Source organism: Sinocyclocheilus rhinocerous, unplaced genomic scaffold, assembly GCF_001515625.1.
Source record: "Sinocyclocheilus rhinocerous isolate Xijiao unplaced genomic scaffold, SAMN03320098_v1.1 scaffold1341, whole genome shotgun sequence".
Taxonomy (NCBI): Eukaryota; Metazoa; Chordata; class Actinopteri; order Cypriniformes; family Cyprinidae; genus Sinocyclocheilus; species Sinocyclocheilus rhinocerous.
Window position 1 is genome coordinate 297925 of NW_015637670.1, and position 25022 is coordinate 322946.

A 25022-nucleotide genomic window follows, 5' to 3' on the forward strand; every position below is an offset into this window, starting at 1 on the left:
AAATAGCTCTTTTAGCGTGCTGAGGCGCACAGGGGAAATGGCCGCCTGCAACACAGACAGGGGGTAGTGCAGCCTGATGTGTGCAACCCACTCGACAGGGGAAACCACCACCGCTGAAGCGCCGTACCGCCAACACGAAGAGCTCTCAAAGAGCGCGCTGAACTCGTTCAGTCGTCATCTCTCAGTAAAGTAGTCAGGAGCAGAACGATGTGATCGCTCAGCTCCGAAGCGAAAAGCGTTGCATCTGCTGCCTACTTATACTCACGCTGTGATCACCGGCAGCTGGATGCAATAATCGCAAGTCAATGTGTATTGGCTCTTTTAGTTTACACTCAAAGTAGAGTGGTCTCTCTAAGCGAGATCCCAATTCGTCGGTCATCCGACGTGACGTCGGGAGTGACCGACTGAAAGGGAACCAATGATATCTGTTTTCACATTTAAGCACATGCGTTTCTGCTTCCGTTATAATTTGGGAAATTTCTGGCTTCAAAAATTTGCCATCAAATGTAAGGAAGCATATTAAGGTAGCTACATTTATTCATTATTTATTATTTATTATTTTTGTCCGTTTTAATGATAATAATAAAAGTGATTAATTTAAATACAATTCATGTTTTGGTGGGAACAATTGCTTTTTTACATTAAATGTTACACATCTCAAAAAAGTGTTTAAATGAACATTGCATGTTAAATTAATTGTAAATCATGTTTAGTGATATTTTTACCAGGGAGCTTATAAGTTGTATTATAATGATATACGGAGTAAGAATTAGGAGGGTAAATGTAGTTTTTGAAGCATTATCTTTGGACGTGCTGTAGATTTGCATTATATGCAGTTTTTTAAAATCTTTTTTTCTAAAACTAGTTTGTGTTCATCTGAAGAAAAAAATGTCATATAGCCTATATATGGGATGGCATGGAGGTGTAAAGGATGGATTTTTCACTGTGCTGCAATTGTTGTTGTTACACTAGACAGTTGTGTTTGACCTGTGCCATATAGCGTTTTGTTTTCTCCCTTTAACCAAACCTTTGTATCTCTGTCTGACAATATGTATGCAGTTTATTTGTAATTCACTTTGCATTGATAAGGATTTCCTTTTTTATTTTATTTTTTTTTTACATTTATTTATTATTTTTTAATTTTTTTGCTAGGTTACTTCTACTTTTTAAATACTTGAGTACAATTTAAAAGTTGTACTTGTTTTTCTTTCTTTTACTCAAGTACGTTTTGAGCCAGTACTTTTAATTGAGTAAAATTTTCACTGAGTATCTGTACTTTCACTTGAGTATAAATTGAGTACTTTTTACATTCCTGATCATCTTTATTAACAAACTACTTTCGGTAACACTTTATTTTGATGGTCCCTTTTGAACATTCTTTTCACAATAAGTAATGTTGCACCTACATGTCTACTTGCTCTCATCAGAGTATTAGTAGACTGTTTGCTTAATATCTGCTAACTCTTTATTGTGATGGTCTCCCAACAGACATTCTACTGACTATAAGTAACTTTGCAAGTACATGTCAACTTATTCTAGCCCTAACCCTACCAGTCTACCAATACTCTACTAATACTCTAATGAAAGTTAGAAGACATGTAGGTGCAACATTACTTAAAGTCAACAGAATGTGATAAAGGGACCATCAAAATAAAGTGAAACCCTACTTTCTCGTCTAACAACTGCTAAAACTACACTCGGTGGCACAACAACAGTAGTATTTGCAAAATTATAGTGGATTTGCTCGTCCGCCATGACAGCCGCTGTGAGAAATGCTGCAAGCAGAGTGATACAAACCGTGAAACGGTTCCCGTGGCGATACTTGGTGAATATCACATGGCTGGAAAGATCTCTCAGCTAATCAGATTTAAGGACCAGAAGTAACTATTGCATAAAATGCTTTAATCTGCATGTTTAAAAATTTGTAAATTGTAAAATGCTTTTTCTTTTATTCAAAATTTTCGATGGGGCAACTTGACTTAATGAATTAATTTTCTGTCATTTAGATTCCTGATAATCAGAACTTCTTCTCTAATGATCCTCTGGAGAAGCAGTATGTGTATCTACAAGCTCAGTTTCCATCCGTCATTCTGGAGAAAGTGGTTCTGCTCTCATTCCAGTCTGGATATATATTTGTGCAAACAGACAAGCCCATCTACACACCTGCTAGCAATGGTACGATTAAGTGCTGAAAACTTACAGTGCATTAATGAACAAAGTGAACTTTAAATGTCTTATATCGGCATGACATCAATCAATCAATGTCTTATATCAGCATGACATCAATCAATCAATCAATTAATACTACAAAATTTTAATAAGGGGTAGAAAGGTTGACCACAGATGGACTGACAAAATATTGCCTAAAATATCCAGGTTTTGGCTGTTTGCACTCTGCAGATCGATCTTTGTATGACATGCACAAGAGCTATAGAGAGCAGAGCAGACGGCTCCTTATGCTTCCGAATCGCTCTTGTGGTACTTTGGTGTCATTCAATGATCGGTGCGCAGCGATGCTTCAAGTCGAACGAACGAACAAACAAACACGTGCGCGTATTTGCATCACTTTGATCGTTCTCTGTAGATCTCACCTTTTCATGCACACAGATATTTTAGGCAATATAAAAGTCCTGGCCAGGACGTGTCCCATATGAACGGCACATATGACCACCCTAGACTTTGGGTCAGATAGGCTGATGTTCAATGATATGACAAAACAAACTGTATAGTGACTCCTAGAGCCACTTCTTGTACTTTTGTATCTGTCTATACAGTATCTTCATCTGTCATAATAATATAATGTCATTTTTTATTTTTACAGCACACAATATGTACGGAGATTTACTGTTTTATGCAAAATAACATTCTATCCATGGGCCTGATTAATTTGATTTTCTCCAAACTTAAGAAAACTCATACTTGATGATTTTTATGTTTACATTGTTTGTTTGAAAAATTAAGAGTCTAAAATGCATAAAAAAAGAAGAAAAAAAAGAATGCATTAAAACCTTTTGTGCAGTTCTTTACAGGATTTTCTCTTTGATGCCTAACCTGAAACCAATCAGTGAGTCTAAAATCACAGTGGAAATCATGGTAAACACTTATATAAGACCATACTGTTATGTCACACACACGCATGCTTTCATGATGTTTCAGCTGTCATGAACATTTGATGATCTCAGCAGACCCAATGATTTCTGTCTTGTTTCTGAAGAATCCACAAGGCATCACAGTTTCATCAGATAGCATAATTCCAGCAAAAGGAATAAAGTCCGGAACGTATGCTATCCCTGATGTTGCCAGGTGTGTAAAACACTATCAGGACTGGAGCTATTTAACCTGAGTAAAGTGACCAAACTTCATTTTTATCTGTCTATGGCATCTGCTTCAGGACAATATCTAATAATTTATTGATAAACAGCAGCAGAACCCTAGCTGTTCATGGTCTGTTATCACCTGTTTTAATGTCATGAACTCAGAGTCTCAGACATGTGAATGATTCTGGATGTGTTCTGTTTGTTTCAGTCCTGGGATCTGGAAGGTGGTCACAATGTTCTCAAACACTCCTCAGAAGAAGTTCACTGCAGACTTTGAGGTCAAAGAATATGGTAAAAACTGATTGTTACATAAATGTGATAACAATTAAAATAATGTATTTATTGATTTATTTGCGTGTCTTTTGTCTGGTTTGGTTTTAGTGCTTCCAACATTTGAAGTGAAATTAAAGCCCAGTAAGTCATTCTTCTATGTGCGTGATGAGAGTCTGGCAGTCGACATTGAAGCCAAGTAAGACAAAAATATATTCTGCTACAAAATAATGTACTATCAGCAACCAAATATTTTCCTGCCATTCCTAAATGTTATTCATAAGTAACATTTAAATGACCTAGTTTTATTCTAGTCAGATACTCTATATCATTGAATATGACATTGAATATTGAATACTGACCTGCATATTGAATACCACCATTAAGTTAGACCAACTGTAAATTTGTCAGATCAGATAAAATGTGACCGTCTGTGAAATCCAGGCTAAAGTCTCAAAATCTAATTATGAGATGACAAGCATCAAAGTTTGATTTCAACCATTAATTTCACTATGATTTCAATCTTTGACATGGCCTTACCCAATCAATATTAAAGATATAAAGGTTATATTTTCACAGAATGTTCTTTACATCTTTATGAAGGACGATTTTATGTAGAAAACAGTAAATCACAAAAATAAATAAATAAATAAAAATACTTTAGCTGGGTTTTCACAGGAAGGGTCACAAATTAGCAACTTTTGTTCTTCTGTGGAACACAAAAGGTCCAAGTTGCTTTTTTATCCCAGTACAATGAATGTGGATTTGGATAAGGGACAACCAATGTCACTATTTTGATTATAAAGCAGAAACTGAATGTGCTTTTATAGGTACCTGTTTGGACAGAAGGTGGATGGAAATGCATTTGTGGTGTTTGGTGTGATGGAAGATGAGAAGAAAACAAGTATTCCTGCATCTCTGCAAAAAGTTCAGGTGAGAGACATTAACTTAGACACCAAAAATCACATTTCTCCTCACCTAGAGGACAGTTTAAATAAAAATAGCTTTTTATTGTGTCTTGTAGACTGATGTTGCTGTGTTTCTCATATATGAATAGATCGTGAAAGGAGAGGGTACTGCAGAACTGACCGATCAGATGATCACTGACACCTTTCCAAACATTAACCAGCTGGTTGGACGATCAATCTATGTTTCAGTCAGTCTATTAACAGAAAGTGGTAAGACTCAACAGATACTGTGTGAACATGTTTACCTGCACGTGTGTGATTGTATGAGAAGCTAATCGTTTGTGTGTTTCAGGCAGTGAAATGGTGGAAGCAGAAAGGAGAGGCATTCAGATTGTGACGTCACCGTACACCATCCACTTCCGAAGAACACCACCCTTCTTCAAACCTGGGATGCCCTTCAGTGTCTCGGTATAAAACAGTTTCCGATTTTACATGTTAAAGTCTGAAAATTACTGTAATATTTGCAGATTGGCTTTTCTGGCAAAATACACAATATGCCATACCCACTGGCCAAAAGGTTGCAGCCCAGAAATATCCCAAACACAGCAATACAATTAATCTCCAACATCCCCTATTAATCCGGGCTGATCCAAGTGAAATCTGAAGCAACCAATTAAAGAGCATGTTCATGCATTATAAAATGGTAATTTATCAATAATGTTACAATATCCCTAATCCCAGATATCTTCCAGAATCATAATTAACTTACAGTTCAGAGCAATTGTTAGCTAGAAAGTTAAGAACCTAAAGGGACGTAGAAACAACTGCATAAATATATTAACATAAATTACTTTTTTGTTTTGTTTTGTTTTGTTTTTTTTGTCTGGCTTCTAAAAAAGGTTTATGTGACAAATCCTGACCAAACACCTGCTGTAAATGTGGAAGTGGAGGTCAATCCTGCAGGGGTCAGAGGTCGAACAAAAGACAACGGCATTGCGAAGGTTACAGTCAACACTCCGGGAGGATCTTCAACACTGGACATCACTGTAAGACCTGCCATCATAACAACACTGATGTTCAGTCAGTTTCACTGGTGATCTAGTGGAGAATAGATCAGTTAACAGATGTTGAACAAGCAGTGGAGCATATTGTACACAGCACATCAGAAACCAATGTATTTATTCTTTCCAGGTAAAGACCAAAGATCCAGAGATAGAAGACAATCAGCAGGCAGTGAAGAAGATGACGGCTCAGGCCTACAAGACCAAAGGCGGCTCCAACAATTACCTGCACATCGGCATTGATGCTGCTGAGCTTCAGATTGGTGATTCAATGACAGTGAATCTAAACACTGGACAAATTCCAGGAGTCAGAGGTCAAGATTTCACCTACATGGTAAATATTATGGTTATTTCTTATTCAGCTGCACCAGAAATGTATCAGTTTATCATGTCATTATGTGATGAACTACCATAGCTTGTGTTTGTAACAATATAGTGTCTTTTCACTTTTGCCTCATTTTCAGATCTTGAGTAAAGGTCAGATTGTAAAAGCAGACAGGTTTAAGCGAAGAGGACAATCACTAGTGACTCTGTCTCTGACTGTAACCAAAGACATGGTGCCGTCCTTCCGCTTTGTGGCTTATTACCATGTGGGCTCGTCTGAGGTGGTGTCTGATTCAGTCTGGGTCGATGTGAAGGACACGTGCATGGGAAAGGTGGGTCAACCATCACAAGAAATAGATGATGTACCAAACAACTAGGTCTGACTCAGTGTCTTTCATTGTCATAACAGCTCCAGCTTGAGGTGAAGGAGAAGATGAATATCTATGGCACAGGAGATGAGGTCAAGCTGCAGATAACTGGAGATCCTGGAGCTAAAGTTGGTCTGGTGGTGGTTGACAAGGCTGTGCAAGTCCTTAACAAGAAGAGACTCACTCAGACTCAGGTGAAGGATCTTTTTCAGATGTTATGGCACAATCATCTTGTTACTGTTTTTCACAAAACATACATAATTGTCTTTTTTGCTGCTGTAGATCTGGGACGTCATAGAGAAGCATGACACTGGCTGTACAGCAGGAGGTGGGAGGGACAGTATGGGGGTTTTCACTGATGCAGGTCTGATGTTTGCGTCCAACACTGCAGGAGGAACCAACACCAGAACAGGTACAATTTATTTTCATTATTTTTGAGCTAATTATCATATTCTAGATTTATTCACTGAACAATTTTATTTGTGTTTGTGCTCTGGAGAGTGTCAAAGGTTTGTTTGCAGCATTGTTTGCAGTGTTGAGCAGTGCAGCCAATTACAGACATACCTGTTGATCTCTTGAACGGAATGACCAATCAGAGGTGTTCAAGTTGACCAGAATCCACTCAATACTGCTCAAAACAAAAATAGCTTAATATGACTACACAATAATATAATTATATATCACATGTTTTACTGTGACATTTAAATATATAGCCTACTATGCTACTCAATAGTTACCATATATATCTGTGCCAAGGAATTTATATGGTACTTTATTGCTGATTCTCAACAGCCAACAGAAAACACAAAACATGACATGATTGAAAAAATATTGACATATTGAGTGTGAGGTGGCATATCTGTAATATGCTTAGACTTCCAAGTGTTCCAATGGAGGTTGCTTAACCAATTTCAAATTTAGTAATTTACCTCACTGTATTGTTATTGCAAAATCACCATTTTTTTTTTCTTTTTTTCTTTTTTGAACTACAGTGTTCACCTGTGTCATGGCCCACAACAAAGTTTTCAACATTTACAGACACTTCAATAAAAGCCTTATTAGGTATCCTTTTGGAAATTTGCCCCTGATTGAGAACCACTGTTTTGGACCTGATTTACAAACATGCATTACTACATGTGGAACCCTGAGCAATCATGATCCTTTCCTGATCATTTGTACTCAAGTTATAGAAGTCTAAGGAACAAGAATGTACAAAATGTATATGGGCAGATTTAAATATAAATTTGTACTTTGAAACATGCTCTAGATATATTTTTAGATTAGTTTTTGTCCGAAGGAGCTTGGGCCATCCTGAGCTGAGATATCTGTAAACATCAATATAACAATTTTTTTAGACCACTTGAGATGAACCAACCACTTTATTCTTATTTATTTATTTATTGTTTGTTAATCTGTTCACATCTGTTATTTTGCCCTGCTGTTCTTATTGTCTTTGGTCAGACCTTGGATGTTTTGTGTTGTGCCTTGTTGTGACTTTCCTGTTGTTTGGTTCCCTGTGTCTTAGTTGCCTGTTTTTTTTTATTTATTTGATTAGGTTTACTAAATTGATCTAACTGCTCTTGTGTTCTTTAACATTATTTTTACAGTAAACTATTTTTTTTTTTCAAATGAATTGTCCTCTAGTGCCTGAGTGTCCCGTTCGTGCAAAGAGAAAACGAAGAGCTGAGAGTCTCCTGCAGATCACTACTACACTGGGTGAGAAGGTGTACATTACTCAGATTCTGTGTTAAATATCCTAAACCTTTATTTTTTTTAGGTCAATGTTCACATTTTTAGGGTACTTTGTCTTTCCCCCCCTTCTTGTTACTGTTTTTCACAAAACATACATAATTGTCTTTTTTGCTGCTGTAGATCTGGGACGTCATAGAGAAGCATGACACTGGCTGTACAGCAGGAGGTGGGAGGGACAGTATGGGGGTTTTCACTGATGCAGGTCTGATGTTTGCGTCCAACGGTACAGGAGGAACCAACACCAGGACAGGTACAATTTATTATCATTATTTTTGAGCTAATTATCATATTCTAGATTTATTAATTGAACAATTTTATTTGTGTTTGTGCTCTGGAGAGTGTCAAAGGTTTGTTTGCAGCATTGTTTGCAGTGTTGAGCAGTGCAGCCAATTACAGACATACCTGTTGATCTCTTGAACGGAATGACCAATCAGAGGTGTTCAAGTTGACCAGAATCCACTCAATACTGCTCAAAACAAAAATAGCCTAATATGACTACACAATAATATAATTATATATCACATGTTTTACTGTGACATTTAAATATATAGCCTACTATGCTACTCAATAGTTACCATATATATCTGTGCCAAGGAATTTATATGGTACTTTATTGCTGATTCTCAACAGCCAACAGAAAACACAAAACATGACATGATTGAAAAAATATTGACATATTGAGTGTGAGGTGGCATATCTGTAATATGCTTAGACTTCCAAGTGTTCCAATGGAGGTTGCTTAACCAATTTCAAATTTAGTAATTTACCTCACTGTATTGTTATTGCAAAATCACCATTTTTTTTTTCTTTTTTTCTTTTTTGAACTACAGTGTTCACCTGTGTCATGGCCCACAACAAAGTTTTCAACATTTACAGACACTTCAATAAAAGCCTTATTAGGTATCCTTTTGGAAATTTGCCCCTGATTGAGAACCACTGTTTTGGACCTGATTTACAAACATGCATTACTACATGTGGAACCCTGAGCAATCATGATCCTTTCCTGATCATTTGTACTCAAGTTATAGAAGTCTAAGGAACAAGAATGTACAAAATGTATATGGGCAGATTTAAATATAAATTTGTACTTTGAAACATGCTCTAGATATATTTTTAGATTAGTTTTTGTCCGAAGGAGCTTGGGCCATCCTGAGCTGAGATATCTGTAAACATCAATATAACAATTTTTTTAGACCACTTGAGATGAACCAACCACTTTATTCTTATTTATTTATTTATTGTTTGTTAATCTGTTCACATCTGTTATTTTGCCCTGCTGTTCTTATTGTCTTTGGTCAGACCTTGGATGTTTTGTGTTGTGCCTTGTTGTGACTTTCCTGTTGTTTGGTTCCCTGTGTCTTAGTTGCCTGTTTTTTTTTATTTATTTGATTAGGTTTACTAAATTGATCTAACTGCTCTTGTGTTCTTTAACATTATTTTTACAGTAAACTATTTTTTTTTTTCAAATGAATTGTCCTCTAGTGCCTGAGTGTCCCGTTCGTGCAAAGAGAAAACGAAGAGCTGAGAGTCTCCTGCAGATCACTACTACACTGGGTGAGAAGGTGTACATTACTCAGATTCTGTGTTAAATATCCTAAACCTTTATTTTTTTTAGGTCAATGTTCACATTTTTAGGGTACTTTGTCTTTCCCCCCCTTAAAGAGGACAAAACAAACACAGATTCGGCCAATCTCATGTTAATCTCTTGAGCGCCTATAGAGTTGTATTGCATCCTTCATATCGCAGAAGATTCTTTAGTTTTATCAGATTTATAAAAGAAAGATACAGCTTTACGCTTCTCTCTGAAAACAGCCAAGCTCCTGGAGGCGTGCCACGGGGTGGAGCTGAAGAGCTGAAGATCACTTACGTGCGGATTGCCAGCAAAGCACAGAAATTTGATGCAGTTTAACTTACCACCTGCGTTTCTGACTCATGACTGGGATCTTTTATCGCTGGGATAGCTCCATCTTTCAGTATCAAACTATGTGCAAATCCAGCGTTGAACTGGGCCTTGTTTATAAAACATTCAACACCGAAATGATGGGAACAACCAAACATCCCTCATAGCACACATACATCATGGAGACGTCTATTTGACGTCTGCATTTATATCTGCAAGACGTATTTTTTTTAGAGTGCTTGCTCATCTGCAATACGTCTATAGAACATTTCCTATTAGATGTCCAATAGACATTTAGAAGATGTCTTTAAGATGTTTATGATTTAGAATGTATGTAAAACTGGCATCTTTAAGACGTCTATCAGATGTTTGTACACAGCAGATGCTTTCCAGATCAAGCGATCTTTAACAGACATCTTGCAGATGAACGTGTGCTATCTGGGACACTTGCGAAAAACTCCGTTGCTGCCCCGGAAAAACTAACTGCATCCACTGTTCACATAACACTGGGTTCTTTGGGAAGCTGAACAAGGTTATCTTTCCCTCACAGCCAAAAACACACTTCTTTGGAGACATTCTTCTCGAGCATGACTAGTGCAGCGCTGCCGATGACTTCCATAACTTGAATGAAGCACGTTGATAGACTGCTCTTGTTCTCGCTCTGGTTGATGTGTGCGCACTCTCTTCCGGGAGAAGTGCTCATAAAAGGAATTCTGCCCTTCATGATGACATGAAGGGCCATGATCGGAAAAAAAATAACTTTCCGAAACTTATATGAACCCGAAAGGAGTATATTTGGCACAAAAATACGTCATACGTCCAAATCATTTTTTTGAAACTTTGGCCATATTTAACATGACAATCCAACTCTTAAACAGTGTAAATAACTCAGAATGCATGAAATAGCATTAGACCTCCTCCACATTAAGTTTTCATCATGTTCTCCTATTCCCTCATTGTTCTAAACTAACATTGTCTTCTCAGCTGGTAAATACTCCGGTGAACTGAAGCAGTGCTGTGTTGATGGGATGAGGGATAATAAACTCGGCTACACCTGTGAACGAAGAGCCACATACATCATCGATGGTGAAGAGTGTGTCAAGGCCTTCCTGGACTGCTGCAACCAGATGAAAACCCGCAAGAAGACGAAGACCGAAGAGGAGGAGCTGATTCTGGCTCGAAGTAAATACATTGTGATTAAATTTGTCACAAAGTTTTAATTATGTCAAAAGAAAAGCAGCATGACAAAACCCAGACCATTGAACTCAAACCATTAGGGGAGCTGCTTGTGCAGTTTGTTTATTATGTGCATTATTAGACTGTTGCCATTCTTATATTTACTAGAGATTTTTTTTTTTCTTATAAATCGTATCTTGAGGTTTCAGTATTAAAATAATTGTCTCAAATCCTGCTTAAACAGCCACGGATGCTGCATTAGGGCTGCATGTGAGAATATTTACTACAGTGTTTAACAGTTTGTAATTGTGATAATAGTAAAAGTGGGTAGTCGTCGAAGAGAATAATTATGAAATGTATTTGTATACATTATCTATTCCCCCCCCAGCATCACCAGCTGTCAAAGAGTGAATTTACATTTTATTCAGCCCATCTGCCTTTTTTTTTTTTTTCTTTTTGCCATTGGTCTAAGCAGATACATTTTTTACTAATTGTTTCACCGAACAGTCATATTGGTATCAACAGGACTTAATTCTGTAACAGTACAAGTGGATAGTTTTTGGAAAGAATGACAAAATTCATTATCTCTATATTAACAAATTCTTGATTGAAGCGATTTGTACTGTTTTTGTATTTGATTTGACTTCATTATCTGACATGTTAATTTGCTCTAAAGGGTCTATTTCCTCATTAATTAATTATTTTATCTGTTAAAAAACAGGTGATGATGATGATGACGTTTATACAGACTCTGAAGAGATTGTGTCCCGTACGCAGTTCCCTGAGAGTTGGCTTTGGGTGGAGGTTGATCTACCCACTTCCAAAAAAGGGCAAGTAGGAGACTTTTAGACACAAGCTGTGAGTTAAAGGGATAGCTCACCCAAAAATCAAATGTAATTTACTCTCCCTCATGTTCTCTCCCCTTTAATTCATCTTCGAAACATCTTTGATTTAGTTCTATTTGATACTATCAGATGCCGACACTGAATTGTTTAACTGAATGAAGCCACTGCATTATTTGCTGTAGATGTGCTTTATTATTGTTACTGAATTAATGATTCCTGGGTGAAGAAATGTATGACAGTGACAGATTCTTCTGTTTGTTGTTGTTGTTTTATACTGTAAAGCTTCTTTGACATTATAAAACTTGACTTAACTCCTTCTGATAGTAAACATTCATTCGGATAGTAATTATTCATTAGAAGAGTACTAACCTACTTAGAAGTTATCATCTTTACTTGTCTCTTCCTCATATTCCAGTGGAACAACATCAATCACAAAACCGATCTTCCTGAAAGACTCTATCACTACCTGGCAGATCTTGGCTGTCAGTCTGTCACCAACACTTGGTAAGGAGAAGCTGCAAACCCAGAATACATGCTCTGAACAACATCATCATCATCCAGGAGCTGCTGCTTTAAATCCTTCTGTGTGTCTGTGTTCCTCCTCAAAGGCATCTGTGTGGCAGAACCTGAGGAGATGGTCGTTTTTAAGAGCTTTTTCATTGACCTAAAGATACCTTACTCAGCTGTGCGCGGCGAACAACTGGAAATCAAGGCCATTATTCACAACTACACCCCAAAGAAGCAGAAGGTAGACCTGATTTGATATAAAAAAAAAAAAAATGGTGTAACCATTTATTCTTGAGTCAAATCATTTATGAACAGTGTTGTGCAAGTTACTCTGGAAATGTAATTAAATTATTGATTACCGATTATTCATTTTAAAAGTAACCATGTTACTGTTCTGATTACCGTATTGGCCCGAATATAAGACGACCCTGATTATAAGACGGACCCAAATTAACTGGAACTATACTCTAGGCCACTGGTTCCCAATCCTGGTCCTGGAGAACCCCCAACACTGCACATTTTAGATGTCTCCCTATTCAAACACACCTGATTCAACTAATCAGCTCATTAGTGAAGACTCCAAGAACTCAAATGTGTGTGTCAGATAAGAGAGACACCAAAACCGTGCAATGTTGGGGGTTCTCCAGGACAAGGATTGGGAACCACTGCTCTAGGCTAATTACTATTTTGGAAATTATAATACGTTAAATGACTCCATTACTAAAAAAAGTAATCAAATTACAGTAACGCGTTACTAAATATTGCATTACTGCCTTATGGATTGTATTAGCGACTGTACAATGCATTGATTACTGTTACGGTACCAATCACTTTAGAAGGCCGAATACCTAATTAATGTCCAGTGACCAGGAGAGGAGTAAAGAGCCAGAGTCATGAATTCGGATTCACTCAATGTATTGCTTAAGCAAACAGAAATGAACTGATTACTCACACTTGGAGAGCCAGTATACAAATACACATTCATATTAAATAAAACACAAACTGCGTAGGCCTGCGCAAACAATAAACAATCAATATAAAGAAACAGGATTCAAAGATACAGAGATTTTGTAGTGAGGTAATTCTCAGTTCTTTTACGTTTCAGGGAAACGTTTACTTGAAAGAAGGGAAAGGTGCAGACAGATGATTGGACTTGTTGTAATCTTCACACGGACTTAGATGCAGGTGTCCGTAGATATACATCCTTGTCTGTGTAGTGATGCACTGGATGTGTGATGTGCTGACAATACTTGTATACTTCGTGAGATTTGTGAAATGTGTGTGGTTCTATACAGTGGCGTAACTTTGCTTTGAAAAGTGGTGGGGACACCACGCAACTCGTTTTGCTAGTTTTTTATTTAACTTGAATATCCTAATTTACCTGGGGACTGGGTTTAGAGTTGGACAAACTTAATTTTTGCTTTTCAAAAATACATCGATGTACCAGGGGGGGACGCCAGAGAATTTTGAATGCAGGTGCTGAGGGGGTGCTAGATCTTTGACAGAGGGAGCTGGGCAATTCAAGGCTCCAGACTCATTCTTTCCACTGGTCGCTCTTTTGCGATTAACTTTCTCAGTTGGTTGCACAAGCAGTTTTTTTTTTTCCGCTACAACATGCTATTAATCAGATGCTAATATCCTTATCGTTCTTAGGGGGCTAACAAGCTTAAAGCCCCGTTCACACCGTGTATATATAGCCTAGTTTTTCTTTAGTTCCTTGTGAGATGTTGAATGTAGGCCTAATGGTTGTCTGTTTGCCAGTCATTCTGTTCTTTGTTCCCTTTGGTTTTTGGCTTTTGGCTTATTGTTTGTTCTAGTTTTTCCATTAAATACCTGCACATACATCCTTGCCTCTGCCTTTCCCCCCAGCTTCTCCACAACATTACAATTTTTCACTGGCAAATCTCTTTGACTAGTGCATTTTTTGAGCCTATATTTAGTACAAGTAAAATACTTAAGTACTGTTAAAATCAGATACTCTAAGGCTTTACTCAAGTTGTTTTGGAATTGGTGATTGGTTGTAACGTTTAGTGGAGTAATTTTCACTGTAAGGTATCTGTACTTTTACTCAAGTATGGTTTCTTAGGTACTCTTTACACCTCTGATTATTTGTGATTTGAATTTTGTGTACAGGAGTTCCTCTTGTTATAAGCCGGGCTTCGGATGCTTTCACTTTCGATTTCACGATCTTGTCAGGTTTTACAATAAAATATAATTGTCTGTTTTGCTTACATCTATACACCTTTTACCTTTTAAGACAAAAAATAAAAAAGACGGATTCATTATTTTTAATTAAAATGCACAACAACAATAAAACCGTAAGATGCAATGACAAACTAGCTTACAAAGCGTTATTAACAAAAACTAATAAGATGAGGCATGGCATAGGCCTACACGCTGTATTAGGCTATATAATGACTAATACAGTACAGAATGTTTAACAAACACAAAACCGAAACAGGTTATTATAATTTTTATATGAATAATAAAATAAATATAAGGAAAACTCGCCCACTCGATTTTGTAATGTTCTTTACTTTTGTAGTCCATATGAAAAGGTGCATTTCTATTAAAGGCAGGTCCATGTGGAGATGGCGAGTCCTCAGAAAGCAATAGTTTATTAATAAATAATTAAAATGTCTTCTTTTCCCCCGACACGTTCATAATCGCTTTGCCGGTGCTTTTGAGGCAATTGCTTTATGCGCGAGCTTGAGAGCGGAATAGGCTCTAGCCTAATACGTCTGCCTATAGCCTATATTGAAGTATGGTTAATATATTATTATATTAATCAATTTAATATAACGTGCAACTAGTTGACTAGAAGAATATTTAGTAGAGGGCAGGCCTACTTAGCACAAGGAAGCTCTCCATTTTTTAAATAAAATGCTATAGCCTAATGACATTACGAAAAAAGCGACAGCTGCAAATCACGTCGTTATTGCACTGCACGAGTTATGCATGCGTAAGGAGTCAAATGTTTTTTTTTTTTTTATCACCCTAATTAGATTATGAAAAATGATTTGTTGATCTTGTTTTCCCTTTAATACATACCTTCCGCAATATATTTTTCAATTACTTTCAAAAAGTGGTAGGGACAATATCGACCCTGGCAAAAAGTGGTGGGGACATGTCCCACCCGTCCCACCCGCAAATTACGCCTATGTTTCTATAATAAACAGATAAAGAGCAATTAGTTTCTAATGCAATCGGTGTAACTGGTGCCGAGTCATTATAACTTCACGTAGGCCTGTCTCAATAATCAATATATCGACTTATCGCACAATATATGTACATGACCTCAATCGTGGGCGACATTTGACTCTTGAGTCAGGGGGGGCAAGAAAAAAAAATATATATATACTGGGCTGCCGGGGAAGGCCGGCTGACAGCAGGAAAGACTGCACCATGGGTGGAGGGGCTAGTTACCCTATTCACACGTCTGCGAAGCAGGAAGCCACACAGACTCTCTACATAACTACAAGCAGATCAAAGAGGAAACAGCCCGGCGGTCCACCGAGAGGCGGGATGGAAGATGGACCAAACAGGACGGACAACATGGTAACGACTGGAATGAACAAGACAAGCAAAGATAGGTTTGCGAATCCACCAGGGGAAAGCAAAATGCTGCAACAACACCCAGGTGCAAGCTTGCACTGCAACAGCAGGTCAGACAAGGAGGAAAGGTAGCCAGGTTGAGCACCACAGTGCTACTGAGCCCACCATTGCACCTAGCGGAAAGGAGCAAGAGCAGCCCCCACAAGAGGAGTCGCATCAATTCATAACCCGCAGCTAGTTCTTTCCAATGCAACAGCGTGCAGGGAGCCTGCAAGACCCAGAGCTGAGATGCCAAGTCGGAAAGCCAAGATCAAATGGCCGAAAGCCAGTGAGAAGGATGAATGGAGAAGCTTCGACCAGAGCTTACAAACAATTCTTCAGAGCTCCCTGAGAGGCAGCATAATCGCAAAGTTAAACATCATCGGAGATATCATCTACAGCGAAGGCAGAGAAAGATTTGGAGAGCTGCAGCAGAGAAAAGCCCCTCCCAAACAGAGCGGGAGACGGGAGAAGGAGATCCTGCAGCTAGTAAAGGAACGTCGCTGCCTCCGAAAGTTGTGGAGAAAAGCAAAATATCACGAAAAGGAGGGCCTAAAGAACCTTTGGAACCAGATCAGAGATAGGCTTTCACATCTGAGGAGAGCAGAGAGGATCAGGAAACGAAGAAGCCGAAAGGAAAAAGCAAGGTCGAGCTTCCACCGGGACCCTTTTAAGTATGCCCGCAGCCTATTGGAAGAGAAAAAAACTGGGACACTGCATACTACCAAGCAGGAGCTGGAAAACTACATCAAAACCCAGAGCAGTGACAGCCTCCGAGAAAGTCCTCTCGGTTCACCAGGGTACATCCCTCAGCCTCCAGAGCCATCCTCACAGTTCGATACCATCACCCCGAAATGGTCTGAAGTCAACCAGGTTGTACAGCGATCAAGAGGCGCATCAGCAGCTGGACCAAACGGCGTTCCTTACAAAGTTTACAAGAACTGCCTCACAGTCCTGAAGCTGTTGTGGAGGCAGATGTGCGTTGCCTGGAAAACCAAAGCCATTCCTATAGCATGGTGCAGGGCAGTCACCGTATTCATCCCGAAAGAGAAAGACTCCTGCAACATCAGCCAATTCAGAGGCATTGCTTTGCTGAATGTGGAAGGGAAGATCTTTTTCTCGGTGATGGCAACACGCATGCCCAGTTACCTTCTAGCAAACAAATATATTGACACCAGTTGCCAGAAGGCAGGCATCCCAGGATTTCCAGGCTGCGTGGAGCACTCCGTTATGATTTGGGATCAGATTCAGACAGCCAAGCGTAATAAATCAGATCTCCATGTTCTGTGGTTAGATCTCGCAAATGCGTATGGGTCTGTCCCCCACCAGCTCATCAGGTTTGCCCTTAACTTCTTCCACATCCCACCATGTATTCAGAGCCTCATAACCAACTATTTTGACAACCTCCAAGTCTGCTACGCAACCTCCGAATTTATTACTGGGTGGCACCAAGTGGAGAAAGGAATAGCCATGGGATGCTCCATCTCTCCCATACTCTTCACAACAGCTTTCGAGGTCATACTTATCGGAGGAAGACAGACAGTCAGAGGAGTTAGATCTCCATCAGGTCAGCGACTTCCTGCTCTAAGGAGCTACATGGATGACGTCACCACACTCCTTCAGACGGCGGCATGCACCAACAGGCTTCTGAAAAGGCTCGAAGACCTGTTCAAATGGGCCAGGATGAAGATAAAGCCATCTAAGTCACGCAGTCTTTCAATCCGGAAAGGAGCCAGGAGGGATCACATCTCCTTCTCAGTGAGTGGTGAGAAGATTCCACGCTTGATAGACCAACCAGTGAAAAGCCTGGGAAGGCTCTACACTGCTGATCTATCAGACAAACACATGGCTTTATCTGTAACCACACAACTCACTGGTGGTCTAAAAAAGATCAACGAAATCCCACTGCCAGGCAAATTCAAGGTCTGGTGTTACCAGTTCACTCTATTCCATCGCCTGTTGTGGCCCCTGAAGTTATGTGATATCACCTCATCGACAGTCCTGAAGATGGACACAAAGGCAAATAATTACATCCGGAAGTGGCTCGGCCTTCCCCGATGCCTGTCCACTTCAGCTCTGTTTGGGAAGAACACCTTGAGGCTTCCGATGAAAACCATCAGTTTGGGCTACAAACTGGAAAAGGTGAGACTGCTTTTTGAGCTGAAAGACTCTCCTGACCCAGTGGTACAAAATGCTAATGCCCAAGTTCGTACCGGAAGAAAATGGGATGCACCACAAGCAGTGCATCAGGCCATAACTAGTCTGAAACACCAAGAGGTAGTGGGATTGATACAGCATGGCAGGGCAGGCTTCGGATGGACAACATCAACCAGCATGTGGTCCAAAGCCACAAAGATAGAAAGGAAAATACTGATTGTTCAGGAGGTCATGAAGGAGGAAGGCGAAAGCTACAGGGTCAAAGCTGTGAGCCAATCCCAGCAAGGGAAATGGACAACCTGGGAGGCTGTAATCGACAGGACCATAACATGGGCTGATCTGTGGAAGCTGCCCCAAGCAAGGTTAAGTTTCCTGATCAGGGCCACCTATGATACCCTCCCAAGCCCCCAGAACCTACACCGCTGGTACAGCATAGAAGAGTTTTTCCAGCTCTGTGGCCACCAGAGTCCCAGCCTACAACACATCCTCTCCGGCTGCAAGACTGCTCTGACCCAGGGCCGGTACGGGTGGCGCCACGACCGCGTCTTGCGGAAGTTAGCAGAGGTCATCGAAGCACGCAGACTCGAAGTGAACAAAGCCAGCTTGTCAACATCATACCAGCCTGTTCAATTTGTCAGGCAAGGGGGAGAGGCGTTAAGCAGCTTCGTACGGGAGAGGTCCCTGTTGTCACCTGGAGGCGAGTGGGACCTGAGAGTCGATCTTGGTCGCCAATTGAAGTTCCCTCAGCAGATTGTCATAACATCTCTTCGACCTGACATTGTAATCTGGTCCACCACCACGAAGACTGTCATCATGGCCGAACTAACTGTGCCATGGGAAGACGGGATGGAGGCAGCGTTTGACAGGAAAAGGGAGAAGTATGCAGAGCTTGCATCTGCATGCACGCAAGCTGGGTGGAGAGCATATACCTTTCCAGTGGAGGTTGGTTTGATAGGCTTCACCGGAACCTCCACGCAGTGATTCCTTAAGACTCTCGGAGTCAGAGGCCCCAAGCTGCAGAAGGCCCTGAAAGACCTGGCGGAGGAGGCAGAGCAGGGGAGCTTTTGGCTCTGGCTATGCAGAAAAGACAAGGCTTGGGGGAGAGACGGATCCTAGGGCGGCTGCAGGGGCGGCAGAGAAACGTCCCTGCTGCTGCTCCACCACCTAGAGATGTTCCGGGATTAAAGGAGCGAAACATCAAGGACGGGTGGCTCCCGGCTGACGACCCTGCAGCTGCTCAACCGGCACTGGCGGAAGTGCGTCTGGCAGAAATGCCTAGCAGGTAGCCTTACCTGTGCTTATACTTAGGACAGATAGCATGCGAAATGGGATGCAGCATACACTGTGTGTCTCTGATTGGCTAAAAAGAATCAGTTCATAAGAGTCATTTGTTCATGAATCGGATTACACCGCTCGCGCTGTATGCACTGGTGGAAGTGCGTCTGGCAGAAATGCCTAGCAGGTAGCCTTACCTGTGCTTATACTTATGTGTGTATATATATATATATATACTATATAAATGAAATAAATAAATTAATATAAACGCATCAAAGCAGTCAATCCAACACAGTCAAGCATAACTTAAAGAGGGAAGGTATTTATTAAAAGGAAAACAAGATCAATAAATCATTCTTCATAATCTAATTAGGGTGATAAAAAAAACCTAAAAACATTGGACTCCTTACGCATGCATAACTCATGCAGTGCAATAACGACATGATTTGCAGCTGTCGCACTTTTCGTAATGTCATTAGGCTATAGCATTTTATAAATGGAGAGCTTCCTTGTGCTAAAAAAACATGCAAGCACTGTCACCAGCAGCAAGTTTAGATTTACTTTTCTTTTTGTTTTGTTTTCATTTTGAAAAGCTTATCTTTGCTGTTTACCTCACGTTATGCTAAGGAGGCTCTCTTTTTTTTTCTTTATTCCTCAGTGTTTGTTAAACATTCTGTACTGTATTAGTCATTATATAGCCTAATACAGCGTGCAGGCCTATGCCATGCCTCATCTTATTCGTTTTTGTTAATAACGTTTTGTAAGCTAGTTTGTCATTGAATCTTACTGTTTTATTGTTGTTGTGCATTTTAATTAAAAATAATGAAACCGTCTTTTCTTTTCTTTTTTTTTTTTTTGTCTTAAAAGGTGAAAGGTGTAAGCAAAACAGACAATTTTATTTTATTGTAAAACCTGACAAGATCGTGAAATCGAAAGTGAAAGCATCCGAAGCCTGGCTTATAACAAGAGGAACTCATGTACACAAAATTCAAATCACAAATAATCAGAGGTGTAAAGAGTACCTAGGAAGCCATAATTGAGTAAAAGTACAGATACCTTACAGTGAAAATTACTCCACTACACGTTACAACCAATCACCAATTCCAAAACAACTTGAGTAAAGACTTAGAGTATCTGATTTTAACAGTACTTAAGTATTTTACTTGTACTAAATATAGGCTAAAAAAATGCACTAGTCAAAGAGATTTGCCAGTGAAAAACTGTAATGTTGTGGAGAAGCTGGGGGGAAAGGCAGAGGCAAGGATGTATGTGCAGGTATTTAATGGAAAAACTAGAACAAACAATAAGCCAAAAGCCAAAAACCAAAGGGAACAAAGAACAGAATGACTGGCAAACAGACAACCATTAGGCCTACATTCAACATCTCACAAGGAACTAAAGAAAAACTAGGCTATGTATACATGGTGTGAACGGGGCTTTAAGCTTGTTAGCCCCCTAAGAACGATAAGGATATTAGCATCCACACCAGCGGACGATATCGTCTGATTATTCTAAGCGCACAGTCGTCTGTCGCTTTAAATTCTCGATTCTCGAGCTCGTGATAGCAGGATTGATTCTGATTGGCTGTCAATGTTTTTATCGTTCATCAGCTGGAAAAATAATTCTGAAAATTATTCCAACGATATCGTTTCTCTGTGCCTTTATCGTTATAGCTGTGGTGTGGACTCTTCTTAATTGTTAATTGTCTTATTGTTATAGTTATCGTGCATGGTGTGAACAGGCCTTAACAAGATAAGACACACCTGAGGAGACTAATCAAGGGGAACCAATGAACAAACGGACTACAAAGTAAAGAGTACAGATACTCATTCAAAAATGAAGTGAAGTAGAGAGTAAAAGTTGCTAATATATTTGATACTCAGTACAACTACAAAGTATCCAAAAAGATACTCAAGTACAGTAACTAATTACATTTACTCCATCACTTTACACCTCTGCAAATAATACTACTGATGAAAAAGAACGGGTTGAATGTTAATTGCTTTCGTTTCCATATAACTATAAACTACGATAAAAGTTCATCAGCATGCACTGATTAATAGCATGTTGTAGCGAAAAAAAAAAAACTGCTCGTGCAACCAACTGAGAAAGTTAATCGCAAAAGAGCGACCAGTGGAAAGAATGAGTCTGGAGCCCTGAATTGCCCAGCTCCCTCTGTCAAAGATCTAGCACCCCCTCAGCACCTACGTTCAAAATTCTCTGGCGCCCCCCCGGTACATCGATGTATTTTTGAAAAGCAAAAATTAAGTTTGTCCAACTCTAAACCCAGTCCCCAAGTAAATTAGGTTATTAAATAAAAAACTAGCAAAACGAGTTGCGTGGTGTCCCCACCACTTTTCAAAGCAAAGTTACGCCACTGCATATGCGGATGTCATTCCTGAAACTTTGCAGGGTGTAGCCTATGTGTCGAAAAACGAAAGTTTCATACAAATTCTGAATGGATCATACCCTAAGTGCGTAAAGCACGCTCCCTTTATCACGAAAAAGCGTCATTCATCTTCATTCATCGCGATCTTACAAAGTTCCGTTATAATCAATGAAGCTCTCTCTAAACTGCACAATGAATCTCTTATTTACATCGCATCTGCACTTAGTCGTGAGATGATTCACGAGCGTGCAAAACTGCACGTAAAAACGGCGGCACTTTCAGTGGTGAGTGAATTCTGACAAAACATTTCTGATTGGCCATTGCGTTTAAGAAATCAACAGATATGTCTGTGATTGGTTACATTGATCAATGCTGCAAAAACACGTTGAGGGTATTTAGCGCTTGGCTAAGCGCTTCAATTGCAGCGGGGCCGACATCAGGGATTCCATGACTAACAATTTATGGAATAAATATATTACCTTATTTTAAGGTTTCTAATATTTTGATACTTAATTTCCATGATCTAAATATTTTTAAAAATTAAAAGTTTGTTGTCATTTGGAAGTGTTTATAGGCCTTCTTGCATTATTATGCTGTTAAATTATGATTATATATTCAGTGGCATAAAATGGTCTTTAAAATGACAATAATATCACTTATCGCAATTATTTCTTGGGCAATATATCGCACAACAAAAATTTGTTATCGTGACAGGCCTAACTTCACGTGGCTTAACACGTGAGAAACCGCAAACATATATTATATACGCAATATTACAGCATTTATTTCATAATTGAAGAAATATGTCAATAATACATCTGATAACATATCAGGTCACAATATTAAGAAAACTTACAATAAAACAACACTTACAATCGGTAATGACGCTCACGAGAAACTCAACGGGTAAATTAATCCCAACGAACTCCGAAGCAATCACACAGCATCAACCGACCATCAGTGCAGAAAACTTCAGTCTGCACACAATCTGTATGCTTATGGCCAATCCCCGGCTCGATAACATCAATCAGCCTCACTTTGATATACATTGACATGACATACATTGCACGTTATCTTTGTCTTTCCACCATTGCTGCATCGGATCTCTTATTAGTCTCTCTGAACTCGCGAGACTCTCTGTAACCACACCTACTCAGCAGACGCAATAACTAGAATAAACAGAATGATAAAACTATTATAATGAAATACATTTAAATTAAACATGTCCTTTTGCACAAGGATCCTGAGACTCATTTGAGGTTTTTGTGCTGCTAGTGACACAAACTGAAAATAAGTGAAGAATACTGTCTTGCTCTAAAACAGAAATGTCCTCCTCCATCATACATTTTATATTCAAATCAAATGCATTTTTGGTGAAGTTTCCTCTAGATATTTAAGTGATTTGAGTCTCATTCTCCTGTTTTATCCAGGTGCGTGTGGAGTTCATGGAGACAGAAGATGTTTGCAGCTCTGCCAGTAAGAAAGGCAAATACAGAACAACAGTATCTGTTGACAAAGGCTCCAGCACAGCCGTTTCATATGTGATTATTCCCATGACGCTGGGAAATCATGATATTGAGGTGAAAGCTTCAGCATATGATTTATCTGATGGAGTGAGAAAGCCGCTGAAGGTGGTGGTACGTCTGATGGGAAATTCTGACACTTTTTGTTTCATTTGATTTGGTCTTTTGTTAGTATATTGATCAATACAAGAACAGAAAACACCACAGGTAGTTAACATACTCTCTCTCTTTCAGTCTGAGGGTGTGCTGATTTCACACAGAGAAAATGTGGAGCTCAATCCTGTTAAGAATGGTGAGATTTACTGCGAAGCACACAATAACATCACTGTGTTATATTTCTGTTATAGAACATTACACACATTACACGTTCAGGTAATTATATATATATAACATCTATGAATTTCATTATATTTCCAGCCAATCCAGACTCATGACTTTTCCTCCATCTTGCTGTTCTTCTCTATTTCTCATCAGGGGAAAAACCTTTAGTTTTTAAATCTGTCATACCAACTGGACGGCTTCCAGACACACCTGGTAACACGTACATCGCAATTACTGGTAAGGAAAAAGCGATTTTATGAATGTGTAGTGATTATTTATTTAAAGCTGTATGTGTGTTTTGTTTAAGGAAAGATAAATTCTATAACGCGATAATTCTATGAGTTAAGTTTTATGCCCCTTTCACCTCTTACGAAATTAACCAGGGATTTACTACAAATAAAAACAAAAACCGTGGTTACCAGTTAAACCATTGTAACCACAAATTAACCATGGTTTTGCTACACTAACCATACTTCAAGCATGGTATTTGTTGGAAACTCAGAAGCAAAGACCAGGAGACTCTTGGGTATCTTCAGCAGGACTCTTTATTGAGAACGCGCTGTGTGGCGCTGCAGACATCAAAAGTCTGACAAAGCCTGGGACTGGGCAGTCCTTAAAGGTGTTGATCGAACACATCGCCTCAGAAGTGACCACTTAAAGAAAACATCTTAAGACGATACAGGAAATCAGCCCCCGACTGTGAGCTTCAGCAAACCTACTCCCCAAAGATAACAGTACCCAAATGGTTTAAGCTGCACCTGGCCACGAGAACCTAAGATGTTTAAACATTCACATGTAATTAACTCTCAGTAGGAAGATCAGAGACTTGCAGACACGCTCACTGGAAACTACATTGAATTTAATCAGTAAACAGATGCCATCATGTTCACCTTGAATGCCCAATACAATTTAGATCACCTTAGTTTTTCATATATTATTATTATTATTATTATGTCAGGATGTAGAATCATCAGATCTTAAACAGATTCTTAAATTTGTAATCCCACATATTTGTAGTAAAACTGTGGTTATACAAATCGTTATCAATACACCATAAAACATGGTTACTACACTATTATAATAAAACCATGGTTAAGGGCCAGGCTTGTGTAAGCATCCGAGAGCCGCAAGCAACAAAGTACAGCTGAACAAACACTTTACTACAGTTAAAGTTAAAAATATTAAAGATGTTATTTTGAGGTTATGTGTTTAAGTGATCAATTTAAGCAATGTAACCAATGTAACCCAGACCTTCATACGCAACAATGAACTTGTAATTTTTAAAACTATAAAAGATGGATTTTAAAAACTTTATAGTTTTGTAAAAAAAAAAAA

The 25022-nt window shown here is 39.1% G+C and overlaps 1 protein-coding gene and 1 long non-coding RNA gene across 3 annotated transcripts in view; one reads left to right on the forward strand and one right to left on the reverse strand.

The window, feature by feature from the left end:
- LOC107749251 (complement C3-like) overlaps positions 1-25022 on the forward strand; it is a 67332-nt gene that overhangs the window by 14090 nt on the left and 28220 nt on the right. Inside the window, exons 3-23 of one of the 2 annotated variants that reach the window (XM_016564348.1) lie at positions 2007-2175; positions 3020-3093; positions 3215-3303; positions 3526-3608; positions 3699-3786; positions 4418-4520; positions 4645-4765; positions 4848-4963; positions 5395-5541; positions 5687-5890; positions 6021-6212; positions 6290-6442; positions 6531-6660; positions 7893-7964; positions 10885-11086; positions 11796-11906; positions 12337-12425; positions 12530-12669; positions 23274-23480; positions 23601-23658; positions 23841-23924. In XM_016564348.1, the coding sequence (XP_016419834.1) occupies positions 2007-2175; positions 3020-3093; positions 3215-3303; positions 3526-3608; positions 3699-3786; positions 4418-4520; positions 4645-4765; positions 4848-4963; positions 5395-5541; positions 5687-5890; positions 6021-6212; positions 6290-6442; positions 6531-6660; positions 7893-7964; positions 10885-11086; positions 11796-11906; positions 12337-12425; positions 12530-12669; positions 23274-23480; positions 23601-23658; positions 23841-23924 (2632 nt within the window). The remainder of the gene's footprint in view (positions 1-2006; positions 2176-3019; positions 3094-3214; positions 3304-3525; positions 3609-3698; positions 3787-4417; positions 4521-4644; positions 4766-4847; positions 4964-5394; positions 5542-5686; positions 5891-6020; positions 6213-6289; positions 6443-6530; positions 6661-7892; positions 7965-10884; positions 11087-11795; positions 11907-12336; positions 12426-12529; positions 12670-23273; positions 23481-23600; positions 23659-23840; positions 23925-25022) is intronic. The other variant, XM_016564347.1, reaches the window with a different exon arrangement.
- Positions 8866-12426, reverse strand: LOC107749252 (uncharacterized). Its single transcript, XR_001641007.1, has 3 exons — positions 12355-12426; positions 11600-11603; positions 8866-8879 (listed from the first exon to the last, which is right to left on the reverse strand). It is a non-coding gene; the product is annotated as an uncharacterized LOC107749252 (long non-coding RNA).